This window comes from Hermetia illucens, chromosome 2 (genome assembly GCF_905115235.1).
Source record: "Hermetia illucens chromosome 2, iHerIll2.2.curated.20191125, whole genome shotgun sequence".
NCBI classification, from domain to species: Eukaryota; Metazoa; Arthropoda; class Insecta; order Diptera; family Stratiomyidae; genus Hermetia; species Hermetia illucens.
In genome coordinates, this window is record NC_051850.1 from 22,717,348 (window position 1) to 22,740,812 (window position 23,465).

The 23,465-nt window shown below is 44.7% G+C and overlaps 1 protein-coding gene across 10 annotated transcripts in view; it reads left to right on the plus strand.

Annotated features, from left to right (window-relative positions):
- LOC119648128 (calcium-binding protein E63-1) overlaps positions 1-23,183 on the plus strand; it is a 207,051-nt gene extending 183,868 nt beyond the window's left edge. For all 10 annotated transcript variants that reach the window (XM_038049656.1, XM_038049657.1, XM_038049663.1 and 7 more), the window contains one exon: positions 22,559-23,183. In XM_038049656.1, the coding sequence (XP_037905584.1) occupies positions 22,559-22,581 (23 nt within the window). In that variant the 3' untranslated portion in view covers positions 22,582-23,183. The remainder of the gene's footprint in view (positions 1-22,558) is intronic.
- Positions 23,184-23,465: the final 282 nt, after the last annotated feature.

Consider the following 23,465-nt stretch of genomic DNA (forward strand, 5'->3'; position numbering starts at 1 on the left):
TGTCCAGCATTCCTGGATTAGGCCAAGAACGAAAATATCGACCTTCGGTTAGGAGTAAGGTCTCCTACGTTCAATTGTGGAGTCGGTTTGGTGACATTTTTTTGCCTCATCGACAAGTCGTAAAGTGCAATTGGTGGTGAAGTTAAGTCATTTCAACTAGGCATGAAGGAGCTGAGAAAGCACATTGTTGACGTCGGGGTTGGTTTTGGGAGAATGTCGTTGAATGAAGAACTGTTGAAATTATGCGTTGTCTGTGGAATTTTACTTAACCTTCAATAGCGGTTTAAGCTTTTATATCAAGTCTGCTACTGATTGGTATAATCAACTTGGATACCTTCTAATAGACGCCCTATCACAGTGCTCCGTAAAGTGCAACTCGCGAAAGATCAACTAAAACTTGAGTTCACATTAATGTGCTGCGTTTTATCAATACACTCAGAGCATTCCTTGCTTGGCACACCGACAAACTAATAAGACCGGTCTACGTACCTTCATATGCCCCCTTCGTCGTTTTGATGGTACTTTCTTCTATTTCGCTAGGGTTGAATTGTTCCCTTAGCGCAGCACAGACATCCTCTCGGGATGTGACATCGTCTAGGTCTTTGCACTAGATTACTATCTGTTGTCCTGGTGCTAGGACCTTTTCCACCTGACCGGGAAAACTATCCACTGATCCGCTTGCTAGATTTGTTTAATTCCAGCATCAAATGTCCCTTTTGCGTATGCCTGATATGACTCACGCTGCCACCCAGGTCTGTCAATTCCGGATCAGCTTTGATTTTCCGAAAAATATCGGCGTAGAATATATCTGCTTTTGGAAATAATGATTACTTCCGGACGAATCTCCTATTTCTCCTTCTGCCACTTTTTGCCGCCCACTTTTGTCCATTGTTCGGGTTTAGGAGCTGCAGGCTCCTCTCCTTTTGTCAAAGTTGAAGCCCCAATCAAAGAACTACCCGGAATTTTCGCCGGCTCGGCTTTCTTCGGCGATGAGGCTTTTTCTTCTTGGCTGAGGTTCAATTACTATGTTCCATCCCTACTCCATTTGCCTGCGTTCTCACCTACCTTATATTCAGGAGGCATCAGCTGCATCTCCCGCGTGATTTTGCTACATGACGCTTGGGCGTTTTTCGCCTCCACCGCCCTAATGTAGGACAACTTAATACCACGTATGTGTCCTTCCGCTGGCTTCCCACCTACCCGACTTGCGCATAAGGATGCCCATGCACACATATCTCCTGATGGGTGCATGTGCACGCTCATAACGCATCCACTGAGCCTTCCCTGATCCAGATGCGATTGATGGGAGATTCGGCAACTTCACACAGGCGAATGAACAAATCTTTCGTCAACACTTTGGGAAAACCCTTAGAAATCCCTCTCACATATTGAAGTCATTAACAACTAAGGGTTTGTGTAACCATCCTAAAATTCATTTAAAGATTAAAGTTAAAAGAATCATGCATACCCAATCACATTTTTGTCGACTTAGCTAACTAATGGCCATTTTGAGTGGGGTTGTCATTTGTCTCTTCCCGAACTTCCTTCAGCATCCTCAACGACTTTGAAACATGAAAAGGTAACAGATCACAATACCCCGACTTTCTGGATACATGGATTTGTGTCGGTTTAAGGGATTGTGGGCCAAGGGATCCACAGATATCCCGGTTTTGCGTCGAGGTCCACCACTTTGATATCCCTAAAAGTTGTCTAGCATCCTGACCTACGTCATCGCTCCATCTCAGGCAGGGTCTGCCTCATCTTTTTTTTCTACCATAGATATCGCCTTTATAAACTTTGTAGGTTGGATCATCCTCATCCATACGGATTAAGTGACCCGCCCACCGAAACCTGTTGAGCCGGATTTTATCCACGACCAGACGGTCGTGGTATGGTTCATATATTTCGTCGTTATGTAGGCTACGGAATCGTCCATCCTCATGTAGGGGCCAAAAATTCTTCGGAGGGTTCTTCTCTCGAACGCGGCCAAGAGTTCGCAGTTTTTCTTTTGCTAAGAACCCAAAGTCTCCGAGGAATACATAAGGACTAGCCAGATAATTGTCTTGTACAGTAAGACCTTTGACCCTATGGTGAGACGTTTCGAGCGAAATGTTTTTGTTTTGTGAAATAGGCTCTGTTGGCTGCAAACAATCGTGCGCGGATTTCATCGTCACAGCTGTTATCGGTTGTGATTTTCGACCCTAGATAGGAGAAATTTTCAAAGGTCTCAAAGTTGTAGTTCCCTATTTTCATTGTTGTCGTTTCACCAGTGCGATTCGATGTTGTTCGTTCTTTCGGTTTTGGTTTTGGTGCTGACGTTGCCACCATGTACTTTGTCTTGCCTCCACTAATGTGCAGCCCAAGATCTCGCGCCGCCTGCTCGATCTGGATGAAGGCACTTTGTATTGCTCGGGTGGTTCTTCCCATGATGTCGATATCGTCAGTATAGGCCATTAGTTGGGTGGACTTAAAGAGGATCGTACCCCTCGCATTTACCTCAGCATCACGGATCACTTTCTCGAGGGACGGGTTAAAGAGGACGCATGATAGGCCACCCGCTTGTCTTAGACTTGCTGCTTTTATCTGGCCTCGCACATTGGTCAGGGTCAGCCTAGTCAATCTTATCAATTTCGTCGGGATACCGAATTCTCTCATGGCCGTGGACAGTTTTACCCTGGCTATGCTATCATAGGCGGCTTTAAATTCGATGGAAAGACGGTGCAACTGATGTCCATATTCACAGTTTTCATCGCTTGCCGCAGAGAGAAAATCTGATCTATTGCTTATTTACCTGGAATGTAGCCTCTTTGGTATGGCCCGATGATGTTCTAGGCATATGGGGCTATCCGACCTAACAAGATAGCGGAGAGTATCTTATAATTAGTACACAGTAACGTAATATCTCTATGTTTGTGGCCGTATCAACGATAACGCTCTTAAGGTGGTTGTGCAGATCATTTGTTCATCTCCAGGGCGTCTGTTAGCTGCGGCCCACTGCTCGTCGATATTCTCAGGCGAGTTACTTAGTATATTTGCCGTCCGATCAGCAAGATAACTCTCCCCCTGTCGCGCAACAGCTGGGTCATTCAAGCGATCGATTTTAAATCTGGGGGGGGCGCTACTCCTCCGCAAGAAGTGGTGTACGCAACATGCAAGCGTACGTAAGCGACTACCAGATGGTGATCCCTTTCAAGGCCGATGTCTGCGCAGCGCGATGTCTTGTTAAGCACATCCAGGAGGCAACTCCTAAATCTACTGCTGATCGCGAAGAGGTCGATTTTATTGCTCATAAACCCAACTGACCTTATGGCAAGCTTTACGCTCGCTCGAATAATGTGCCATCAATGACGAGGCGGTGGAAGTTGTAGAAATCCATGAACCTCCCACCATTACGGTTACGGTCGCCAAAACCGTGTTTCTCCATCACATGCCCGAGCAAGGTGTTGTCAGATCTCACCTTAGCATTCAGATCACTCATCACGACCGCAATGTCACCTTCAGGAAGCCTACTCTGAACTGTGTTTAATTGCTCGTAGAAAGCATCCTTTTCCACTATATCGGAAGTCTCCGTTAGTGCGTAGCATTGTATACTTGTGATGCTTCTTAAAGTGAATCGAAATCTAGCGGTTAGAAGTTTGTCAGAAACCGACTCCGAGCTCAGGAGAGCGCGCCTTGTGATACTTGTCAGAAGCAACCCGGCTTTCAGGGTGCAAAAATACATTGCCGTTAGTGTGGCAAGGGGGGGAGGAGTACTCTCCACAGGCCCACCATCTTATTTCACTTAGGCCCAAAAAGTCTAGTTTATATCTCTGGAATTTCCACTCAATTTGAAGAAAGCGAGAATGATGTGGACCTACCATTATCGTGGAGCGTGCGAGCATTCCAGAAACCAATCATAGTCCGTTTTCGATAGCCAAGAGTCGTTGCCAGAAGATCAGCTCCTATCTGACGAGTTGTTGACGTTTCGGTAGCAGTAGAGTTTCAAAGTTTCCAGGTTGCTAATTCACAAATTTCCATCCCTTCTAGTCGCCTCTTATCATAACCAGCGAATACTTTGAGTGTCTTCTTAAGCCCCAACTCACAAGACGAGAAAGTTTCTTCCTTCAATTGACGGTCAAAACGAAACCATGTGACGGATATGATGAAAAATTACCCTTACTTAAAATAAATCCTTCCTGATGCCATAGCCGCCATCTCATGCATTTTTTAAGGACATATTGAGTGCCCCACGTAATTTTATAATTTGTAAATTAAGAATTGTTTCTAAGATACTGAACAGGTTTTTGTGAATGTACTACGCAGTTCAGGGATATGAATCCATGAGAATAGTGCCTGCTTTTTGCACGCAAGCAACTAGGTTATATATAAAGAAACCTTCGGAACTCTCAGGGGTCATGATAAGCAACCCAAATCCGAATTTTGGGCATCAACACAACAAGGCATATCAGCCAAATCAAAATGCTTTAATTTTTCCGGTGGAAACCATTGAAGGACAATATCTCTGCTATTTGGCCCGATTCGAGAGAAGAATCAGGATTCCTCAAAACCTCGTTTAAATAGAGTATACCCTAAAATTGTTGACTTTTCGGACGAGAAATATTAACCCTCCGCGTCTTAAAATGTAATGTTATACTTCCAAGTCTAGAACCCTGTCTGAGGCGGAAAATTTGCGAAGACCAGCTTTACTGAAGACTGTCGTGCCCAGTAACGTAGCTTAAAATCGTTCGTACTCAAAACAGTGGAGGAGGTCATAGACAACTATCACTGTCAACACGCCTACCAGGCAGGACGGTCAACTGAAACTGCTCTGTATCAGCTGATAGAGGTACTACGGGATGCCATAGAAACAAAAGAAATTGCACTGTGCACGTTTTTGGATATCGAAGGAGCATTCGACAACACACCGCACATACACACATACAAAATGCCCTGAGCCACAAAGGAGTGGGAAACACTCTGGCTTTCTGGATGGGCAAAATTCTAGAAAACAGGCAAATAGAAGTACTGACAGGTACAAATTCTATTGTCATGAACACCACTCAAGGCTGTCCACAGGGTCCCCGGTGATGTGGAGTATGGTAGTTGATGAACTCCTGGACGTGTTAACAAATACTGGAATACAAGTCCAGGGTTACGCGGGCGACATTGTTTTAATTTGTAAGGGCAAATATGAAGATATCCTATGTGATAGAATCCAAACTGGACTTAGGGTTGCTAGTTCCTGGTGCAGGAAGGTGGGACTGCGGATCAACCCAGCCAAAACCATCATAGTACCATTCACTAGGAGGCGTAAGCTTGATCACCTGAGAGCCATAACAAGTTACATGATATGAAGATGAAACGAGAAACAAAGTTCAAATATTTGGGAATTACGCTAAACCAAAAATTACTCTGGAAGACACACGTCGGAAAGCCATGAGGGCTCTGATGACTTGTAAATCCAAAGCAGGAATAAAATGGGATTGCAAGATACTACTTTGGATATATACTGCAATAGTAAGGCCAATGAATACCTATGGAGCGGTAATCTGGGCAGAAAGAACCGAACTCAGCACACAAGCCAGGGAATTACATAAGCTCCAAAGGCTGGCTTGCGTATGTATCAGTGGGGCAATGAGGACATGCCCAACGGCATCCCTGGAGGTCCTTCTAGGATTTTTTTTTTTTTTTGGGAGTAGGGTAGGTGAATGCGTTTACGCACAGAGTGTTGGACTCCCGCCACAGCACGCTGGCGGACTACCAACTAAACACCTCCCTGTCATCAGAGAACTAGCCTGGAACCGTTTGACACATTACTTCGGGCTAGCCCTCCCGCTCTCCAGGCTTTGGGAGCCTTCAAGTCAGGGAATTCCTTTCACCAACGGGAGGGAAGGGGAGGAAGGGAGTTGTTAGTTCAGGGAACCCCTTACCGTCCGATCCCTCTACCGGTCGAGTTCAATTTTCTTCGTAGTAAGAAGAGCCCGAACATAATGCGCAATACGATTCCAGCTGCCAGCGCTCTTCAGCATCTCTCTGGCAATGTTGTCTGCAGAGAGCTCCCCTGTGTCTGCATAAAGCTGCTGGCGGAGGCCGTCCCACCTCTCGCAAGAGAAAAAGGTGTGTTCAGCGTCATCCGCCACTCTATTGCAGAACACACAATCAGGAGATCGCGCCTTCCCAACCCTGTGCAGGTAAGACTGAAAACCTCCATGCCCACTTAGAAGTTGGGTAAGGAAGTAATCAATCTCACCGTGCTTTCTGTTCAACCATGGGTCTAATTTGTCGATGAGCCGCGCAGTCCACTTGCCCCTTGGCTCATTTTGCCAAGAAAGTTGCCACTCGTTAAGGGTGCGTTGACGTTCTGCACGGGCAACCACTTCTCTTAAGTTTTCGCCCTTACGGCGGTAGATAGCTTTACGCTCCTTGGCAAGGAGGGCAACGGGGATCACTCCCGCAATCACCATCACAGCCAGTTCGGAAACGGTGCGATAAGCAGACGCCACTCGCAAAGCTCCCCGCCTCTGCACTTGAGCGAGGCGTTTACGATGCACCTCCTTGTCAAGGGCATCAGCCCATACCTCCGCACCATAGAGAAGGACGGACTACGTTGCTCCCATGAGGAGACGTCTCCTAGTTGATATAGGGCCGCCGACATTCGCCATTAGCCGACTCAAGGCCGCGACTCCTGCTGCAGCCCTGTCCTCGGCTGCTTTGATTTGCTCGAAGAAGCTCATCTTCGAGTCGAGCATTAAACCTAGGTATTTAATAGCTGATTTTGACTCTATAGTCAACTCGCCGATCGATATGGGACGCAAGGTCGGGATTCTCCTTCTGGTCAGGATGACTACTTCGGTTTTTTCCAGCGCAAGGTTGAAACCGTAAGCAGTCATCCATCCGCTTACCCGTCGCATCAATATGCCAAGTCTGCTTTGCGCCTGTTCAACAGTGCGTCCGGCAACAAGTGCCGCAACATCATCTGCATAACCGACCAGGCGCGACTCTGCGGGCATATCGAGTCTCAGCAGACTATCGTAGGAAGCGTTCCAGAGGTTCGGCCCTAGGATGGATCCCTGCGCTACTCCCGACGTGATTTTCATCCTCCTCTGGCCCTCTAGCGTCTCATAGAACAGGAAGCGGTCTTTCAGATAATCCCTCAATATCCGCAAGAGATAGCTTGGCACGTGAAAGGAGTTCTCTAGTGTGCCTAGCATATCTGTCCATCTTACGGAATTGAAGGCATTTCTAACATCAAGCGTTATGAGGAGCACTATCCATCGAGATCGGCGGCTGTGTGCCCCGGCTCGATTAAACGCATCTACGACCTCCATAACAGCATCCACTGTAGATTTCCCTGTTCTGAACCCGAACTGCCTTGCGGATAAGTCCCCGGCAGCACGGATCGCTTCAGCGAGTCTACCCCTGATGAGCTTCTCAAGCACTTTTCCGGCCGTGTCAAGCATACACAGCGGTCGGTATGCCGACGGGAGCTCCGAGTCTCCTTTACCCTTACTGATCAACGCGAGTCTGGCCACTTTCCAGCGACAAGGAAAAATGCCCTCCTTCAAGCACGCGTTGAACGCTTCGAGCAGCAATTCTGCCCGCTGGCGGAACACCAGTTTGTAAACGTCCGCCGGGATGCCATCAAGATCTGGCGCCTTCCTGTTTTTCATAGTGAGAACCGCTTTTTCGAGTTCTCCCATTGTGAAAAGGGGGCAATCCACGACGCTTTCCGCGCTATTCACATCAACCCGTACAGGGTGTCTGGGGAACAATGCCCGCACAATGCGGTCCATCTGGTCGGTGCTCAATATGCAGGGCTTCCGCAGAGCCCCGATTTTCCGAGTGACAAGCTTATAGTCAAGTCCCCACGGGTCATCATTCACCTCTAGGTCCTTCTAGGATTAACCCCTCTCCATCTGCACATACAGATGCTGGCAAGGAGGGCAGTATTCGGGATGGCCGGAAGAATCAGTGAGGTGGGGAGCTGCCTAAATCGAAAGAAGATTGATATTCTTTCTAGGCGGTATCCCGAATTACTGATACCAAGGGATAACATGAAAATGAGGTTTCACTTCGATAAGAAGTTTGAAGGCAAACTGGGAGATCGTGGCTGCGACATACGGCTTAAACCAGCAACTGATTACTTGGTACACTGACGGATCCCTCACAGCAGAGGGAGCGGGTGCTGGTATCATTGGTCCAGGGAAAATGTACTTTGAGCCAATGTGCAGGTACACTAGCATATTCCAGGCGCAAATTTACGCCATAGACAAATGTGCCTCCTTTAATCTGCAAAGGAACTACAGGGGGCAGAACATAGCTATTCTCACCGATAGCCAAGCAGCGATCAAGGCACTTAGGTTCAACCAGGTGAACTCTAAACAGGTGTGGGAATGCCTTGAGAGACTGAATACATTCGGCTCGTCCAACAAGGTCTGGATACTTTGGGTTCCAGGCCATGCTGGGTTGGAAGACAACGAGGCAGCAAACGAACTAGCCAAGAAGGGAGCAGGGACGCCTTTACACGGGCCAGAACCCTTCTGTGGAATCGGAAACAGTTTCATGGCTATGACTCTAAGAAATGAAGAGGAACGGTTGAGGGAATGGATGGAGCAGTCCAGGGTGCTTATTGGGGGATACGATCCCATGCGCACAAAGAATTGCTTAAACCTCACCAAAAAGAACACTTAATACCAGATGCAAAGCTGAAAGATCTGGAAGTAAGGAACATACTGAAGTTCCTGACGATTATAGACCTGCTTGAGATACTATGATCAATAGGTACACTATAACCAGTAAAAGGGACACAATAGTTCTTTAAGGACGCGGTGTGACTTTTCCTTAATAGATTAATAATAACGTAGTAAGTAAGTATTCCACTGCCATTAGGTGAAAATGCCTTACTGTGGTTAGAGATCCCATCCGGAACCCTTCTACCATTTCAACTTTTTCAATAATCGTGATTTCGCCAGTGAGAATGAGTTTTATATAATCTTGGAAGGTTCCTATGAAATCCTACTTCAGCGGTGTCGACTTAATTTCTTTTCTTCTCATGTCATCTTTTAGGGCGAATACTACCATTGCAAACATAGACTCTATATGGGTATTATAGAGCTACCTGCGCTCTCTACATTGATTAACACAATTAATTTACGTAGCACAATAAATCACAACTTTTTTAAGCCCATTATGCAATGGACCAAGTAAATGCCTCTTCGTAATTCGGCTGTTTCCAAGAAATATCTTGCCTAGGTCAAGGGAAGTTTGCGAAACCCTGACAAAAGCCGCAAATAGCTTTAACAACTTCAATAGAAATTTATTGCTAAGAACGTTGACAATACTTTCGTCTATGAAGCTAGGACAGCCTTCTCCACCTCCACAGCTCAGCTCACGTTGTCACCATTGTATTCCCAAACGATGAATAGCTGAGCTTCTAAAGGAATGGATATAGGCTTGCAGGGTAATGTAGGTTTTTACGATTTTACGATAATGTAAGCCAAGCATTAACTTAAACACTTGGCTTTTAGTACAAGGCCGAAGGTACACCCAAGAGGATAAGTTTCCGTAAACATTTGGGAACGGTTATTGCTTTCATCACAGGAAACCATAACAAGGGTACAATTTACTTGTGGCTCCCAGTATCAATATGATTTAGTATTTCAAGGGCGCATTAGGCATTTAAAAGATACCATTTTCCATGAATAATAAATTCGATACGTTGGCAGAGTTCTCCGATTTCCCACCGATGACACCTTGAAATTTATTCAGGAGATGGCTCTAAATTTGCTTAGATAATGCAAACAATTCGCCAAGTAATTAAGATTAAAAATTCAAGAAACGAGTTGGAAGCAATTTGTGTCTAATGCGAGGAAAATGAGAGCCGGTTGTGTTTTAGGGGATGAAGATTGGTGATGGTAAACAATTTTCAGTAGAGCGCACAGAGAGTGAGGGCTGCGGCAGCATAATCATCTTTACAAAGGATATCTACCGGAAAAAGGTATATGGATCCGAGCGTATGCGTGTAGAGGGAGGAAGTGCTCTGATTTTATTATGCTTTGTGTACATTAAGCAAATTTGTTTGCTGCTAGGGTTGTGTGTTATCAGCGGAACAAGGTGCAAAAATCATATATGTATTCGGATCCACGTAACAAATTTTGCTATTTAACAAATCTACATATAAAGGACAATAGAAGTGATTAATATTTGTGATTATTGAAATTTTCGTAATATACGTACCACTTTCAGTGGCGCCTGAAATTGTGGTGCAGCAGGGTTAACAACGAAATAAATTTCGAATGTTGTTAATTCGACTGACAGATATCACCACCGATGTCCTCGCGTACGTCTCCGGTTCTTTGGAGGCGCTTGCAGCTGCGGCTGATAAGATGCATGAGGTGCACGCGCGTCCCACGCTAGCGGCCGTTCAGCAAAGGGGTGATCGGGTAGCAGGTCGTCAGGACAACCTACGCACCGAAGCATTTATTGGTACCATCGTAGATTCGGCGAAAAAGCTACCAGATGTACGCTCCCGTGTAAATTCGCGCCTACTTCAAAAAACTAGGCCCGCGAGGGGTTCTGGCGACGGCCACTCAGAGCGCAGCGCCACGTCGCCTTACAATTTATGACCCTCTCAGCAGGCGCAGATATTTTGTAGATACTGATGCGGAGGTTTCGGTTCTTCCCGTACCCCGGCACCATCGGCTATTCCCTCAATCTCTGAAACTTGCGGCGGCAAATTCCTCGCGCATTAACACATACGGTTACAGGCAAGTGGACGTGAGTCTTGGCTTGCATTGGGCGTTCCCGTGACGATTCATCCTGATGGATGCCAGCTTCCCCATTTTAGGCACAGACTTCTTGTGTCACTATGGGTTGCTAGTGAACTTGCAGAACAGGTCCCTCATAGACTCCTCAACCAACCTTAATTCGTCAGGTCGAATCTCATCTCATCCCAGCAACAATCTTTCCGTACTTTTGAAGGACATTACTGGCTCTCGTGTTCCGGCACTCCTCCAAAAGTTCAGCCAAATTGCGACCGAATGTAGTCTCTCTAAACCAGTGAAGTGCAATGTGCAGCACCACATTAACACCACTGGTTCCCCTATCTTCTCAAAGGTGCGTCCTCTACCACCCCAGAAGCTGGCTATTGCGCGGAAAAAATTCGAACAACTTATGCAACAGGGTATCTGCAGACCTTCAGACAGCTGTTGGTCTTCCCGAGTCCATATGGTCTCTAAGCCAAACGACGAGTGGCGCCCCTGTGGGAATTAGAGAAGGCTAAATGCACAGACTGTTCCTAACCGATATCCCATTCCACTCATTCACGACTTTTCGCAAAATGCCGCATCTTTTCGACCTTGGATTTAACCAAGGCGTATCACCAAATCGCTGTAGCTCCAGAAGACATTCCAAAAACGGCAATATGCAGACCCTTTTGACTGTTCGAGTTCACGTGGATGACTTTCGGGTTGTGCAATGCGACGCAAACCTTTCAAAGGTTCATTCACTCAGTCCTGCGAAACCTCGACTTTTGTTTCGTATATTTGGATGATGTTTTGGTCCCTTCTTCCTCAGAGTCTGAGCATTTAGCCCATCTCGAGTGCATTTTCAACGTCTCCTTGAGGCCAGTTTAGTCCTAAACGTTAATAAATGCAAGTTTCTCTAGACACATGTGGGATTCCTCGGCCACTTTATTTTCCCTGACGGAATACAGCCCGACCTAGACAAAGTGCAAGCGATCTCAAGCTTCCTGCGTCCGAAAACTGTGAAGGAATTGCGGAGGTTCTTGGGCATGCTAAACTTCTATCGTCGTTCTTTGCTCAAGGCCGCCCAACACCAGTCCGTTTTGAACGCGTACTTGTCTGGCCCCAAAACAAAAGACACACGGGAGATTATGTGGTCTGAAGAGGCTGTCCGCGCGTTTAACAAATCCAGACAACAACTGGGTGATGCTACACTCTTGGCATTTCCTCGACAAGATGCACCCCTAGCCGTTTTTGTTGATGCCTCTGACATCGCAGTAGGTGCGCTATTCATCAAAAGGTGAATCAAGTCTGACAACCGTTGAGCTTTTTCTCTAAACAGTTGAACCCGCTCAATGGAACCTACGATCGAGAACTGCTCTCCGCGTACTTGAGCATTAAATACTTCCGCCTCTCCCTTGAAGGCAGGCCGTTCACAGTGTTCAGGGACCATAAGCCTCTCACGTATGCTTTGAAACAAAATCCCGACAAAGCGTCCCCTCGTCAGCTTCGACATCTGAGCCTTATAAGCCAGTTCACGCACGACATACAGCACGTGTCCGACAAGGACAACATAGTTGCTGACGTCATGTGTCTCCGAGGTTAACATGCCCGCCTCACTCAACTTCTCGGCTGTCGCCAAGGCTCAGGATCATGACGCAGTACTTCAGAGCCTCAAATCCAACCCCAAATACAAATTTCGGGAGTTGCCCATCTTCGTCTCGAACGCCTCTCTCTGCTGTGAAGACTCGGAAAAGGGACCCCGGCCATACATTCCAGCCACCTTTCGCAAGGAAGTGTTCCACGCGGTTCACGACTTAGCGTATCCGGGCATCAGAATGACAAATCGGCTAGTCACCGAAAAATACTTCTGGCTTTCCATGAATAAGGATGTCAACTCCTGCGCCAGAAAGTGCATCGCACCCCCGAAGTGTAAGGTCGCCAGGCATGTAAGAAAAGAAGTGGGCTCATTTCCCCGCACTGCCAAGCGATTCCATACTGTACAACTCGTCATCGTAGACCCTTTGCGAGACTCGGACGGTTTCAAGTATTGCCTCACAATCATCGACAGGTTTACGCGGTGGCCTGAGGTAATACCTCTGAAGGATATTACGGCGCAATCTTGTGCCGAAGCCCTCTAACGAGAGTGGATCTTTCGCTTTGGTGTCCGTGCAGTGATCATCACTGACCAGGGAATACAATTTTAGTCTACCCTTTTTTCAGAGTTAGGCAAACTCCTTGGATTTAAACGCCAGCGGACTACTGCGTACCACCCGCAATCCAATGGGATGCTAGAACGTTGGCACCAGACGTTGAAATTGACGTTGAAGTTTTGCCTCTCGTCCTACTTGGCCTCCGAACATCCCGCCAAGAGGAATTTGCTGCCAGCCCCGCGGAGCTAGTATACGAGGGGAACCCAAGACTCCCAAGTGATCCGGTTTTTGACAGGAGATCGGGTCTCATAGATTCGGGATTGCCACGCCTGCTAAGAGACAATCTCCACCACCTTAAAACTACACCTCCCACCCGACACACATCCGCACCTGCCTGCGCGCCCAAGGAGCTGGACACGTGCACGCACTTCTGTTCAGGACAGATGCTCCCCGGAAGCCGCTGCACCCTCCATACGAAGGCCCCTACCGTGTTCTCGAACGGGGAGAGCATTTCTTCCAGCTCGAGATCGGGGGAGACAAAAAGGCTGTCTCCTTATACAAGCTGAAGCCCGTTTGCGCCCCAAATCAACGTCCGGTTCGCTTCGCCGAATAATAGAAAACGCAGTTCCGGGTTCAGTCGCTGAAACCCCTAAATTTCATCTGAGGGCGGAGTGATGTGGCGCAGCAGGGCTAACAACATTCTAAATTTATTTCGAATGTTGTTAATGTGACAGATGGATACAATCACCGATGTCCTCCGTGACGGAGTAGGCCTTGATATCTGATTAAAAAAAATAATTGACGTTGACAGTCAGTTCACAACCGTTCACGAGTTGCTAGCGTTTTTCACCAAATTCACAGAAATATAATTCGAAATACAAGAAAGAAATTTCATTTGTCATTCTTTACAGACAAATTCGTGCAGATCTGAAAATCCTTAAATCCAAACTAATTTCGTGCATCAGTAGCGAGTATTTGTCAGAAATAATTTAAAGTATTCAAGCCATTTAAAGAATCATTCCGACAATTGTATAAATTAAACTAACAGGTATAACCACTGTGCCGACAATTGTTTCCATCACCAAATGTCTAGCATTTACACATATTACAGATAATCGAGACACATAACCACCCACCCCCTTCAGAAAACCATGTAAGCACCACATATTTATCAATTGAAATAGTTGGCTCCTGGTTCACTGTTTGCTTTGTAATATTGCAATAACGAGGACTCATTTTTCGTCCTTTTTTTCATCTAGTTTACAAACTTCCAAGGGCAAGAATACCATTTCCACTTTGTGGCTTCAAGGCAAGGAAAACATGCATTCGATAAATTGGATTCCGTTGCTTATCCTAACGTTTTTCCAATTTTTCCATTACAAGGGAGTCTGGGGAATATACATAGTAAGGAGCTAACTGAAAAATTGAACGATATCCTTATTCTAGTCGGATGTACTTGCTTTTCTGCGTTTTCCCGATGAAAGGTGAAAAGCATTGAAACGAATTTTGAAGTCCAAGAAATGAACTTGGTTAATTGAATTTGATGATATAATTTCTGCGGACAAGGTGAAAAGTCAATACTTTGTTGCGTAGGTTGACGATATTTTATTGATTTTCAATAGTCGGATAATTGGCATGGGAATGTTGATTGCTCGGATGGTTCCGGTAGCGCTTGGTAGGTTAGGATGTTCGAATACGGAAAGCAATTTGGAAAATCATTTCGATGATTGTTGCTGACTCTGGAATTCGAGGATAATGAATAGGGTTCATGGTATTCGATGCAGTTCAGCAGAATCGCTATTTGGTAAGAAATGATTATCAAATAGATTCCCATAAATGCACTGAACTAGCTTAATTTTGCACAGAAAGACAGTAGATAGATATATGTATGTAGATAAGTGACAATTACTAACATGAGACAGCTAAATCAAATATACAAAGTAAAATTGCTTGTCCCTGTCCTCCATGTTTTACAATAGTTAGAATCTCGATCTTTGATGAACAATATGTACGAAGGTGGATCAATAGACGCCGGTATTCCCGGATAGAAAGGCGTTTGGTATTTCCATTCTGTAGTACCGCTGAATACGCAATGTCAAGCACAGTTGACATCGAGTCTTGACCTCCTTGAAATGAGTTCATCATATTCCTCTGGAATCAACTAAGGCTTCATAAGGTTGCCTAACCCTAAGAGCTTTATTTTCCCATCTTTTCATGGCTTCCCAGTTGGTCTTGCTCCTCTCAAGGTATAGATAGTTGACATTTTTTGCACAAATTATGCAACTCTGCCTCGGCCTGCCTCGCCGAACTTAAACCATTTTTATGACTTTAGACTATTCTACCAAAATTGAAGGGGTTTAAGGACCAAGCCCTCTGCCTTACCATTCCAACATCACGTCATCTGCATTTCTGAAGCCTGGTTGGATGACGGGATTTTTGATTCTGGGCTCCTCGAAGGTTAGTCTGTCTCCGTGCTGAAATCATCTTTTCCTCCTTCGGCTCCACCTACGATTCTGTCACCATACGAGCTATTCCACCAAACGTATGTCCCTTGATCATATCCTGTGTACATTTTCCCTGCCTCAGCCCCCTTCTCTGTTCGAAGAATTCTGCGACAGATTACCATAAGTCCTAATCGTTTGGTTCCCCTCACCTCCTTTCATCCTTTGTGGCGGCTTTAACCTTCCAATGTTCTCCTGGCCTACTACTTTCCACGTTTCCTCCCTCCCTAATAACTCCACCCTCCTCCTCCTCTCTAACGTTCGTATGCGTTGCCTTTCCTAATCCCCTCTTGCCTTTCTCACATAACCCCTGACACCCATCATCCTGCTTTCCATTTTGATGCTCAGATATTCCGAATCCAAGCACCTGTCGCGCGCGAGTGTACCAAATTTAACTTTCGTAAGGCCAACTTCGATGATCTTAACTCTGCCCGAGCGACAATTAACTAAGTCCCTCTTCTCTCTATATTAATTTGTGACCAAGCACTCAACTCCTTCTATATCACTTTATCTGATCTTCTTTCCTGTTATGTACCCTCCTCTCCTAAGTGCTTGCTACACTGTCTGCTCCACCACTGAAGTCCACAAAAAATTTCGTCAAAAACGCATTGCAAGGAAGAAGTTCCTGTCTTCGAGAATCTATGCTGACTTAGTTTTCTTTCAAAACTGTGCGTTCCTCGGTCAAACCTTTAATACGTAAGTCCAGAAATGAATATCTGACTAGTGTTGAAGACTCACTGAATCGTGGAAACTTCAAACATTTCTGGTCTCACATTCGCAAATTTCGCTGTCTTGCCCAGCTATCCCCCCGCTAATTGAATTCTATGGCTCCTCAGCTAACTCCCCCTAACTATCTTGTGATTTACTCTGCCGCCACTTTTCCACAGTCTATGTTGCCTCACCTTTCTCCTCCCCTTCCGCACTAGTGGATGTAGCCTATCCCACATAGCCTAACATTCTCTTCCTTACCCCTCTCCTTGTCGAGTACTTCATTGCAAATTTGATGCCAATGTTGGCCCTGCTACGACGGTCTTCCAAACGTTTTTTGCTTAAAAGTGGTCAGTCCACCTCCCTTTCCCTATCTCTTATTTTTAACAAAACGACTCGTTGAAAGGGGCTTTCATCAACCACATTCCCAAAAGGGGCAATGGTATGCTTGCCGCGAATTTCCGTTCCATTTCCCTCCTTGCCTCCTGTTCCAAACTTTTAGACACACACACTTTGGCCATCACATAGTGAAAGAGCAACACCGCTTTGTTAAGTGTAGGTCCACTGCCTCCAACTTGCTCGCCTTTACCGACTTTGTCGCTAAATGTCTAAATCCACGGCAGGAAGTGCATACTACTTACACTGACATTGCTAAAGCCTTCGACACTCTAAATCACAAGATACCATACCACTTCTCTCTTTTGATGGCACATCCCGCTCTTTATCCCCCTCCTCTGGCGTCCCACAGAGGTCTTTTCTGGTCCTTTATTATTCTTATTTTCCCCCTCCTTGCTTGTCTCTGTTTGCTCTTTGCCGACAACCTTAAGCTATTTTCCGCTATATCGTCACCTACGGGCACTCTGGTTTGTCGGTGCTCTGCTAATGGTTTAACGCTAAACGTCAGAAAGTGTCATTCTATATGCAACGTACATTCTTTATCATAAATAAATTTCGCTCAAGATCTCGAAGCCACTTTCGAAAATAAGCTCCGCTTGGACAGCCATTGCCTCGAAGTCACCAATCAAGCACCGAAATTGTCAGACTTTATACTTTGCTTCTCTTCTAATTTTGACAACATACAATCCTCCTTAGCTCTCTTCAATTCTCTCATGAAAAATACCCTCGAGTACTGCTCCGGGATCTAGTCACCTACTCGTAGCTGGAATTGTCTTGCCCTTGAAAATGAGCAACGTAAATACATCCGTTGCCTTTTCTCTAAGAAAAACTTCCCTCGTGTGAACAATCTCTCCCGCCTCCGCTTTCTGAACCCTGGTTCATTGTCTATCTATCTTTCTATCTGTCTGTCCGTCACACGCATTTTTCTCGGAGACGGTTATAGCGATTGACACCAAATTTGGTGGAAAAGTGGGAACTGTGAACGCTCACCCATACAGTAAGCTAAGTCGTTTTACGTCGAATTTAAGGGGAGGTCGCTATACATGCAAAAGGGGGGGGGGTGAGTACTGGGTGAGCAGGATGAGATTTTTCCTGATGACTTAAGGGAAGTTGTAGAAGTAGTAGGCACAGGAAATTCGCGCCAAAGATGGGTATGCTGATGTCCGCGATAATGAAACGAAAATACCTGTGCGGATCAAGGAGTTTGCTGCCGCAAGCTTCAATGAGTGCGCTATTAACGGTATGATGCCAGGATATGGGAAGAACTGAAACTTCAGCGCCTGTTTCGACCAGGTAGTTGCGTCGGCTCAAGAGGTCGTAGATTGTCGGGTAACGTGGTGTTGCATACCGGGTAGCAGTCGCCAGAACTCTTGGCAAGTCTGATTTGTTTGGTGAGAAATTGCCGGGGCTGGTACATTTCGTAGTTTTTTCAGCAAACCTACGATGGCACCAGTATGCCACGGTGCTTGCCGAAGGTCCCGACGACTGTATCTAGACTTTGATCTAGCCCTACTTCCCGAACGCAAAGCACCGACAGCCTCTGCCAACTCAGAGATGTTGGCTGTTAATATTGCCATCATCTGCTGCAACTGAGCCACCAGACTTGAGTTGTCGCGAGACACCTCACCAACCATAAGTCGCAAGTAGACTTCACGTATCCAGACACCCCGAATCCGCACATACCAGGGTAGCATGTGTGCTCTCCTTGAGCCTCTACAGCCACAAAAATTGTAGCAGCTCAGTGTCGACTTTGTCTTCATTTTACGCAGCAGTTGGCTTGGCACACGTTTACCTAGCGTTAGCTCTGTCAATAAACGGTTAAATTTAGCCGCCTCGCTTACTGACAGGCGTTTTACGAGCTGCTCTTTTTATTGCCCATAAGAGTAGTCCTCGAGGACGTCGAAGACAAGCTCAACTGCCTCCTCGTCCAGCCCGACCAGCGCGTAATTAAGATCGAAAAACAATTTTCACTGTCAAAAATTGTTTTTCGATATCATGACCAACTAGATTCGCACGCAAGTTGTTCGCTCCGCCACATATCCCCATTTTTCACTGCTATGGACCTACAAATCATTAGTACATTAGCTCTAATATAGTTATTTATAACATGTTTTACTATTTTGAGTACAAACGATATCAGGCCAATTGGTCTAAAAGTTTTTGGGTGAAAAGAATCCTTTTTACTCACTTTTAGAATATGAACCGCTCTTGCCCGCCCCATACCGTTGCTATACATCTCAAGGCTGTTCTTCCCCTTACTGCCCCTAAGAGAGATCCTACGATGGTTTCCAGGCGCTCTTTGAAATAGCACGGCGAAAATGCCTCCTACGTTGCTCTCTTGCTAGTTATCAATCTGTGTTTTTCTCCTTTCTATCTATTATTAGGGTGTCAGGCCTTCCGTTATGGGGTAGGATCCTGGGAACTGAATTCTGAAGAGCAAATATACCTTGTCCTCCTCATTGTCGATAAATGTTCTCCTCATTCTCGGTAAATGTCCCACCTTACTTCTTCAGACAGACAAAAGATGTTGCCCTGTCTTTGGCTATAACTTTGTATAGCCTGAATGCTTCTGTGGCTTGTTCGATTCCTTCATAGAATTCCCTGAACCTGTTTCGTTTTACTTCTCTGATCACGTTACTATACATCCTCAGTGCATTTTTGTACCTCTGCTAGTCTTCGGTTCGTTTCACCTGATTGAAGAGTTTTCTGACCTTTGATCTCATTCTGGCTAAGTTTCTGTTTCACCAGGGTACGTCCCTTGATGACATGACTGTCTTAGCCGGGTAGCTGGCTTCTTATACATCAATGATGATTCTGTTGAAATCTTGCACTGTTGTTCCAGTTCTATTCTCTATTCTTCTGATATTACCCCCGCCCCCTGTAGACGAGCCTTGATCTTGCTCAGGTGCCCTGTAAAAAGTTGTCTTCGATGTTGAGTCTGATTATTCTATGATCCGATATAGAGGGCTTATTCGACACTATTCAGTTCTTGACAAAGCCGTTCATTGGAGTATTCTCTTCAGTTTTGTCTAGTACTTTTTACCGGTACTACAACTACTATTGTCATGATTCCTAGCTTATTGTTAAAGATAAATTCAAGAAGGTACTCACCTGTTCGATTGGAGTTGCCGATTCCTCAGATCTTCTGGTGGATGTTGGCACCGCAACCGAAGAGAAGCGGTAGCGTCTTCCTCTCTCAGAACTTCTTCAGTTTAACGAATAATTCCGGTGGAATCCGGGGGAGGTATAATGATGCCACGACTCTCGAGTTCTACTTCGGCTTGATCGTCAGGAGGTCTCCAGTTAGGAACTTTGAAAGACATCATCATCAACGACACAATAACCGGTATCCGGTCTAGGCATTCCTTAATAAGCAACTCCAGACATCCCGATTTTGCGCCGTGCTTCACGAATTCGACATCCCTAAAAGCTGTCTGGCGTTCCGACTTACGCCATAGCTCCATTTCAGGCAGAGTCTGCCTCGTCCTCTTTTTCTACCAAAGATATTGCCCTTATAGACTTTCCGGGCTGGATCATCCTCAGTAGTTGGGTGGACTTAAAGAGGATCGCACCCCTCGCATTTACCTCAGAATCATCATAGGACATCCCCTTGTCTTAGACCGTTGTTGATGTCGAATGGTCTTAAGAGTGATCCTGTTGCTTTTATCTGGCCTCACACATTGGTCAGGGTCAGCCTTGTCAGTCTTATCAATTTTGTCGGGATACCGAATTCTCTTATGGCCGCGTTCAGTTTTACCCTGGCTATGCTGGCTTTAGAATCGATGAAAAGATGGTGCAAATTATGTCTACATTCCAACAGTTTTTCCATCGCTTGCCGCACAGAGAAAGTCCGATCTGTTGCTGATTTGCCTGGAGTGAAGCCTCTTTGGTATGGGCCTATGATGTTCTGGGCGTATGGGGCTATCCGGCCTAGCAAAATAGCGGAGAATATCTTATATATGGTACTCAGCAATGTGATACCTCTATAATTGCTACACTGCGTGATATCTTTTTATGTATGAGACAGATAATGCGTCTTTGAAAGATGTTGAAATTTTAAATTGACTTTTTCCTAGAGGAATTTGAAACTTCCTGTATGGTTCCTCCTTTCACATCGCAAATCTTACGCTGGCACACCTATCCTCCTTGCTTCTGAAAACTCTCCATAATTGCAAGTGTATCTATGTTCTGAGTGATTAAAAAGCTGCCTCTGAATCGCTGCAGTTTTAAGATGATAGACTGTCACTATCTTCAATACATCTTGACAGTTCTGCCCCCTTTCAGTCTGGCAGTTTAGAGATGTCCTCCGTCGCGCAACCTACCAGCATATAATCTAGTCGAATATATATGCCGGGGAATATGTGCTCCTTGCTCCATTTCTCGCACATCTGCATGGCGATGGGATATTCGATGCATTTCTGCTAGTCAGGAGTAAGTATTTCTCCTAAAATAATTTCAACAGTATGGTCAGTGTAACGCCCTTGGCCACAATAGCGAACGGTGGCCCTCTGACCTACTCGCGATTTCCCCCTTCTTGGGTTCGGATTTGGGTTGGGAACATTTCCCTCTTGTGATTTTCTCTGCTCGCATCTTCCTTGGTTCCCATCTTCCTTGGTAAGTCTAAGTCCTGAGCTTTTTTTTCGTTCTGCATGCAGGGGCTGCTCGTGAAATTCTCGGGAGTCCTTGCCACTTCAATATCGCATGTTTTGCTCATCGCTGAAGAACACAAGCTCATCATGAGGCATATTTTCGGCAAGCCCTTTCTCATGAATCGCATGTATTAAGCATTTGCACAACCGCCAATTTGTATGGATGAAATTTTAGGTCTTCCTGAAGAATTCGTCTATTATTATTATTCTGTTAAGGGAAAGTCGCACCGCGTCCTTGAAGAACTATTGTGCCCCTTTTACTGGTTATAGTGTACCTGTTGATCATAGTATCTCAAGTAGGTCTGTAACCGTTAGGAACTTTAGTATGTTCCCCACTTCCAGAAGTTTCAGCTTTGCATCTGGTATTAAGTGTTCTCCTAGATGTATCGACCTACTTTGCACAAGTGCCGGACACTGTCCTAGGACGTGCACAGAGGTTTCGTCCTCCTCCTCACAGAACCTGCAGGCAGTGTCCGTAGATATCCCTAGCTTCCCTAGGTGGTAGTTCAGCCGACAATGACCAGTGAGAATTCCCACTATGATTCGGAGGTTCTTTTTGGTGAGGTTTAAGCAATCCTTTGTGCGCATGGGTTCGTATCCCCCAATAAGCACCCTGGACTGCTCCATCCCTGGTAGGCCCGCCCAATATAGTTCCCTCAACCGTTTCTCTTTGTTTCTTAGATTCATAGCCATGAAACTGTTTCCGATTCCACAGAAGGGGTCTGGCCCGTGTAAAGGCATCCCTGCTCCCTTCTTGGCTAGTTCATCCGCTGCCTCATTGCCTTCCAGCCCAGCATGGCCTGGAACCCAAAGTATCCAGACCTTGTTGGACGAGCCGAGTGTATTCAGTCTCTCAAGGCATTCCCATACCAGTTTAGAGTTCACCTGGTTGGACCTAAGTGCCTTGATCGCTGCTTGGCTATCGGTGAGAAAAGAATTCGTCTAACTGTGCGATCAGAAATACTAAGAGCAATTGAATGTTTGCGGGCAGATCGCTTAAGGGATTTCAAAATCGTCTTCCGTACCTTCTCGACGTTCTCTGGAGTTCTAGTGGTTTTTGAGGGTCCTGGCTTTTTTTACACACAGTACCAGTATCCATAAACGTGTTCACTCACTGAACAATCGGTTTCCGATCAGAAACAGGACTTGGCACGCAATTCAAATTAGGAAGGTCGCACCCTGTACTATACATTAGCTGCTATTGAAACATCCATACAAATTAGACTTAATAGTAAGCAAGAGCCACTATCATTTGAAAAAAAAACGTTTAAAACAACGACTAAATTGACAAAAAATCTAGTTCCTTCAAAAGAGTTACAAAATTAATTTTTATTATAATTTAAATTATTCATTTAATATATTTACTATTCTTTTTTTTTCTTTTCTAATTCTAATTTCTAATCTATAATTTCCAATTCTTCTCTTTTCAGAATTTACCAGACTGCTCCTGTAAAGTTGTATATGAAGACATCGATACATAACTGCAAAGAAAAAATACAAAACGTTAACAAATAGCATTAAATTTTTAAGTCAAAAGTCAAACAAAACCAAAAAATGGAAATACTTATTTATTATAATAATTATTAATAAATTTCATACTAGTTAAAATTATTTACTGCTAAATGGTAAATAATAATTATAAGATGAGAAAAAAAAATCAACTTAATAATATTAAATATTTAATAGTTTTACAAAAACAAAAAAGCACTAGATAAGGCTGAGAGAGTGATAATACATAGAACATACTACATAAACTATTTTGTTGGTGGTGCTGAATTTTGTCTACCATGAATTGTTCTTATTTCCCTTAGTCAATTTGCTTTTATATTTTCATTTATTAGAAACGATCTTTTATTTTGTTGTTAGATGAAAAATAGAATTCAGAAAAAGCGTAGAAATATGAGAATACGGTGTTTTTGTATGGATAAAATTTATGCGATTGTGCAATTGTTTTTATCTTTTTTTCTTTGATAAAAGAAAGAATATATTAAATTATTTACGATTGTAATGAAATACAATGAAATGAATAAATAAAAACAAAGAAGATAAATCTTTTACATTTTTATATTGTACTTTATATACATAATACGGAAACACAACATTAATTTTCGAGTAAGGCATTTTTGTTAGATAAATATGGTATAATTCTCCTGTCTGTTATCACAAATTAATTGATATGAAAAGGCAATAATTTCAGATATCAAATATCCTCAATGAGAATAATTACAAGGTGGGGTCGAATGGTCTTTTGCAAGAATTATTTGTGTGATTATTACTATTTACACTTTTCGTGGAAAAATATCTTCAAAGTCAACAATCTACCTTTGAATTCAGTTT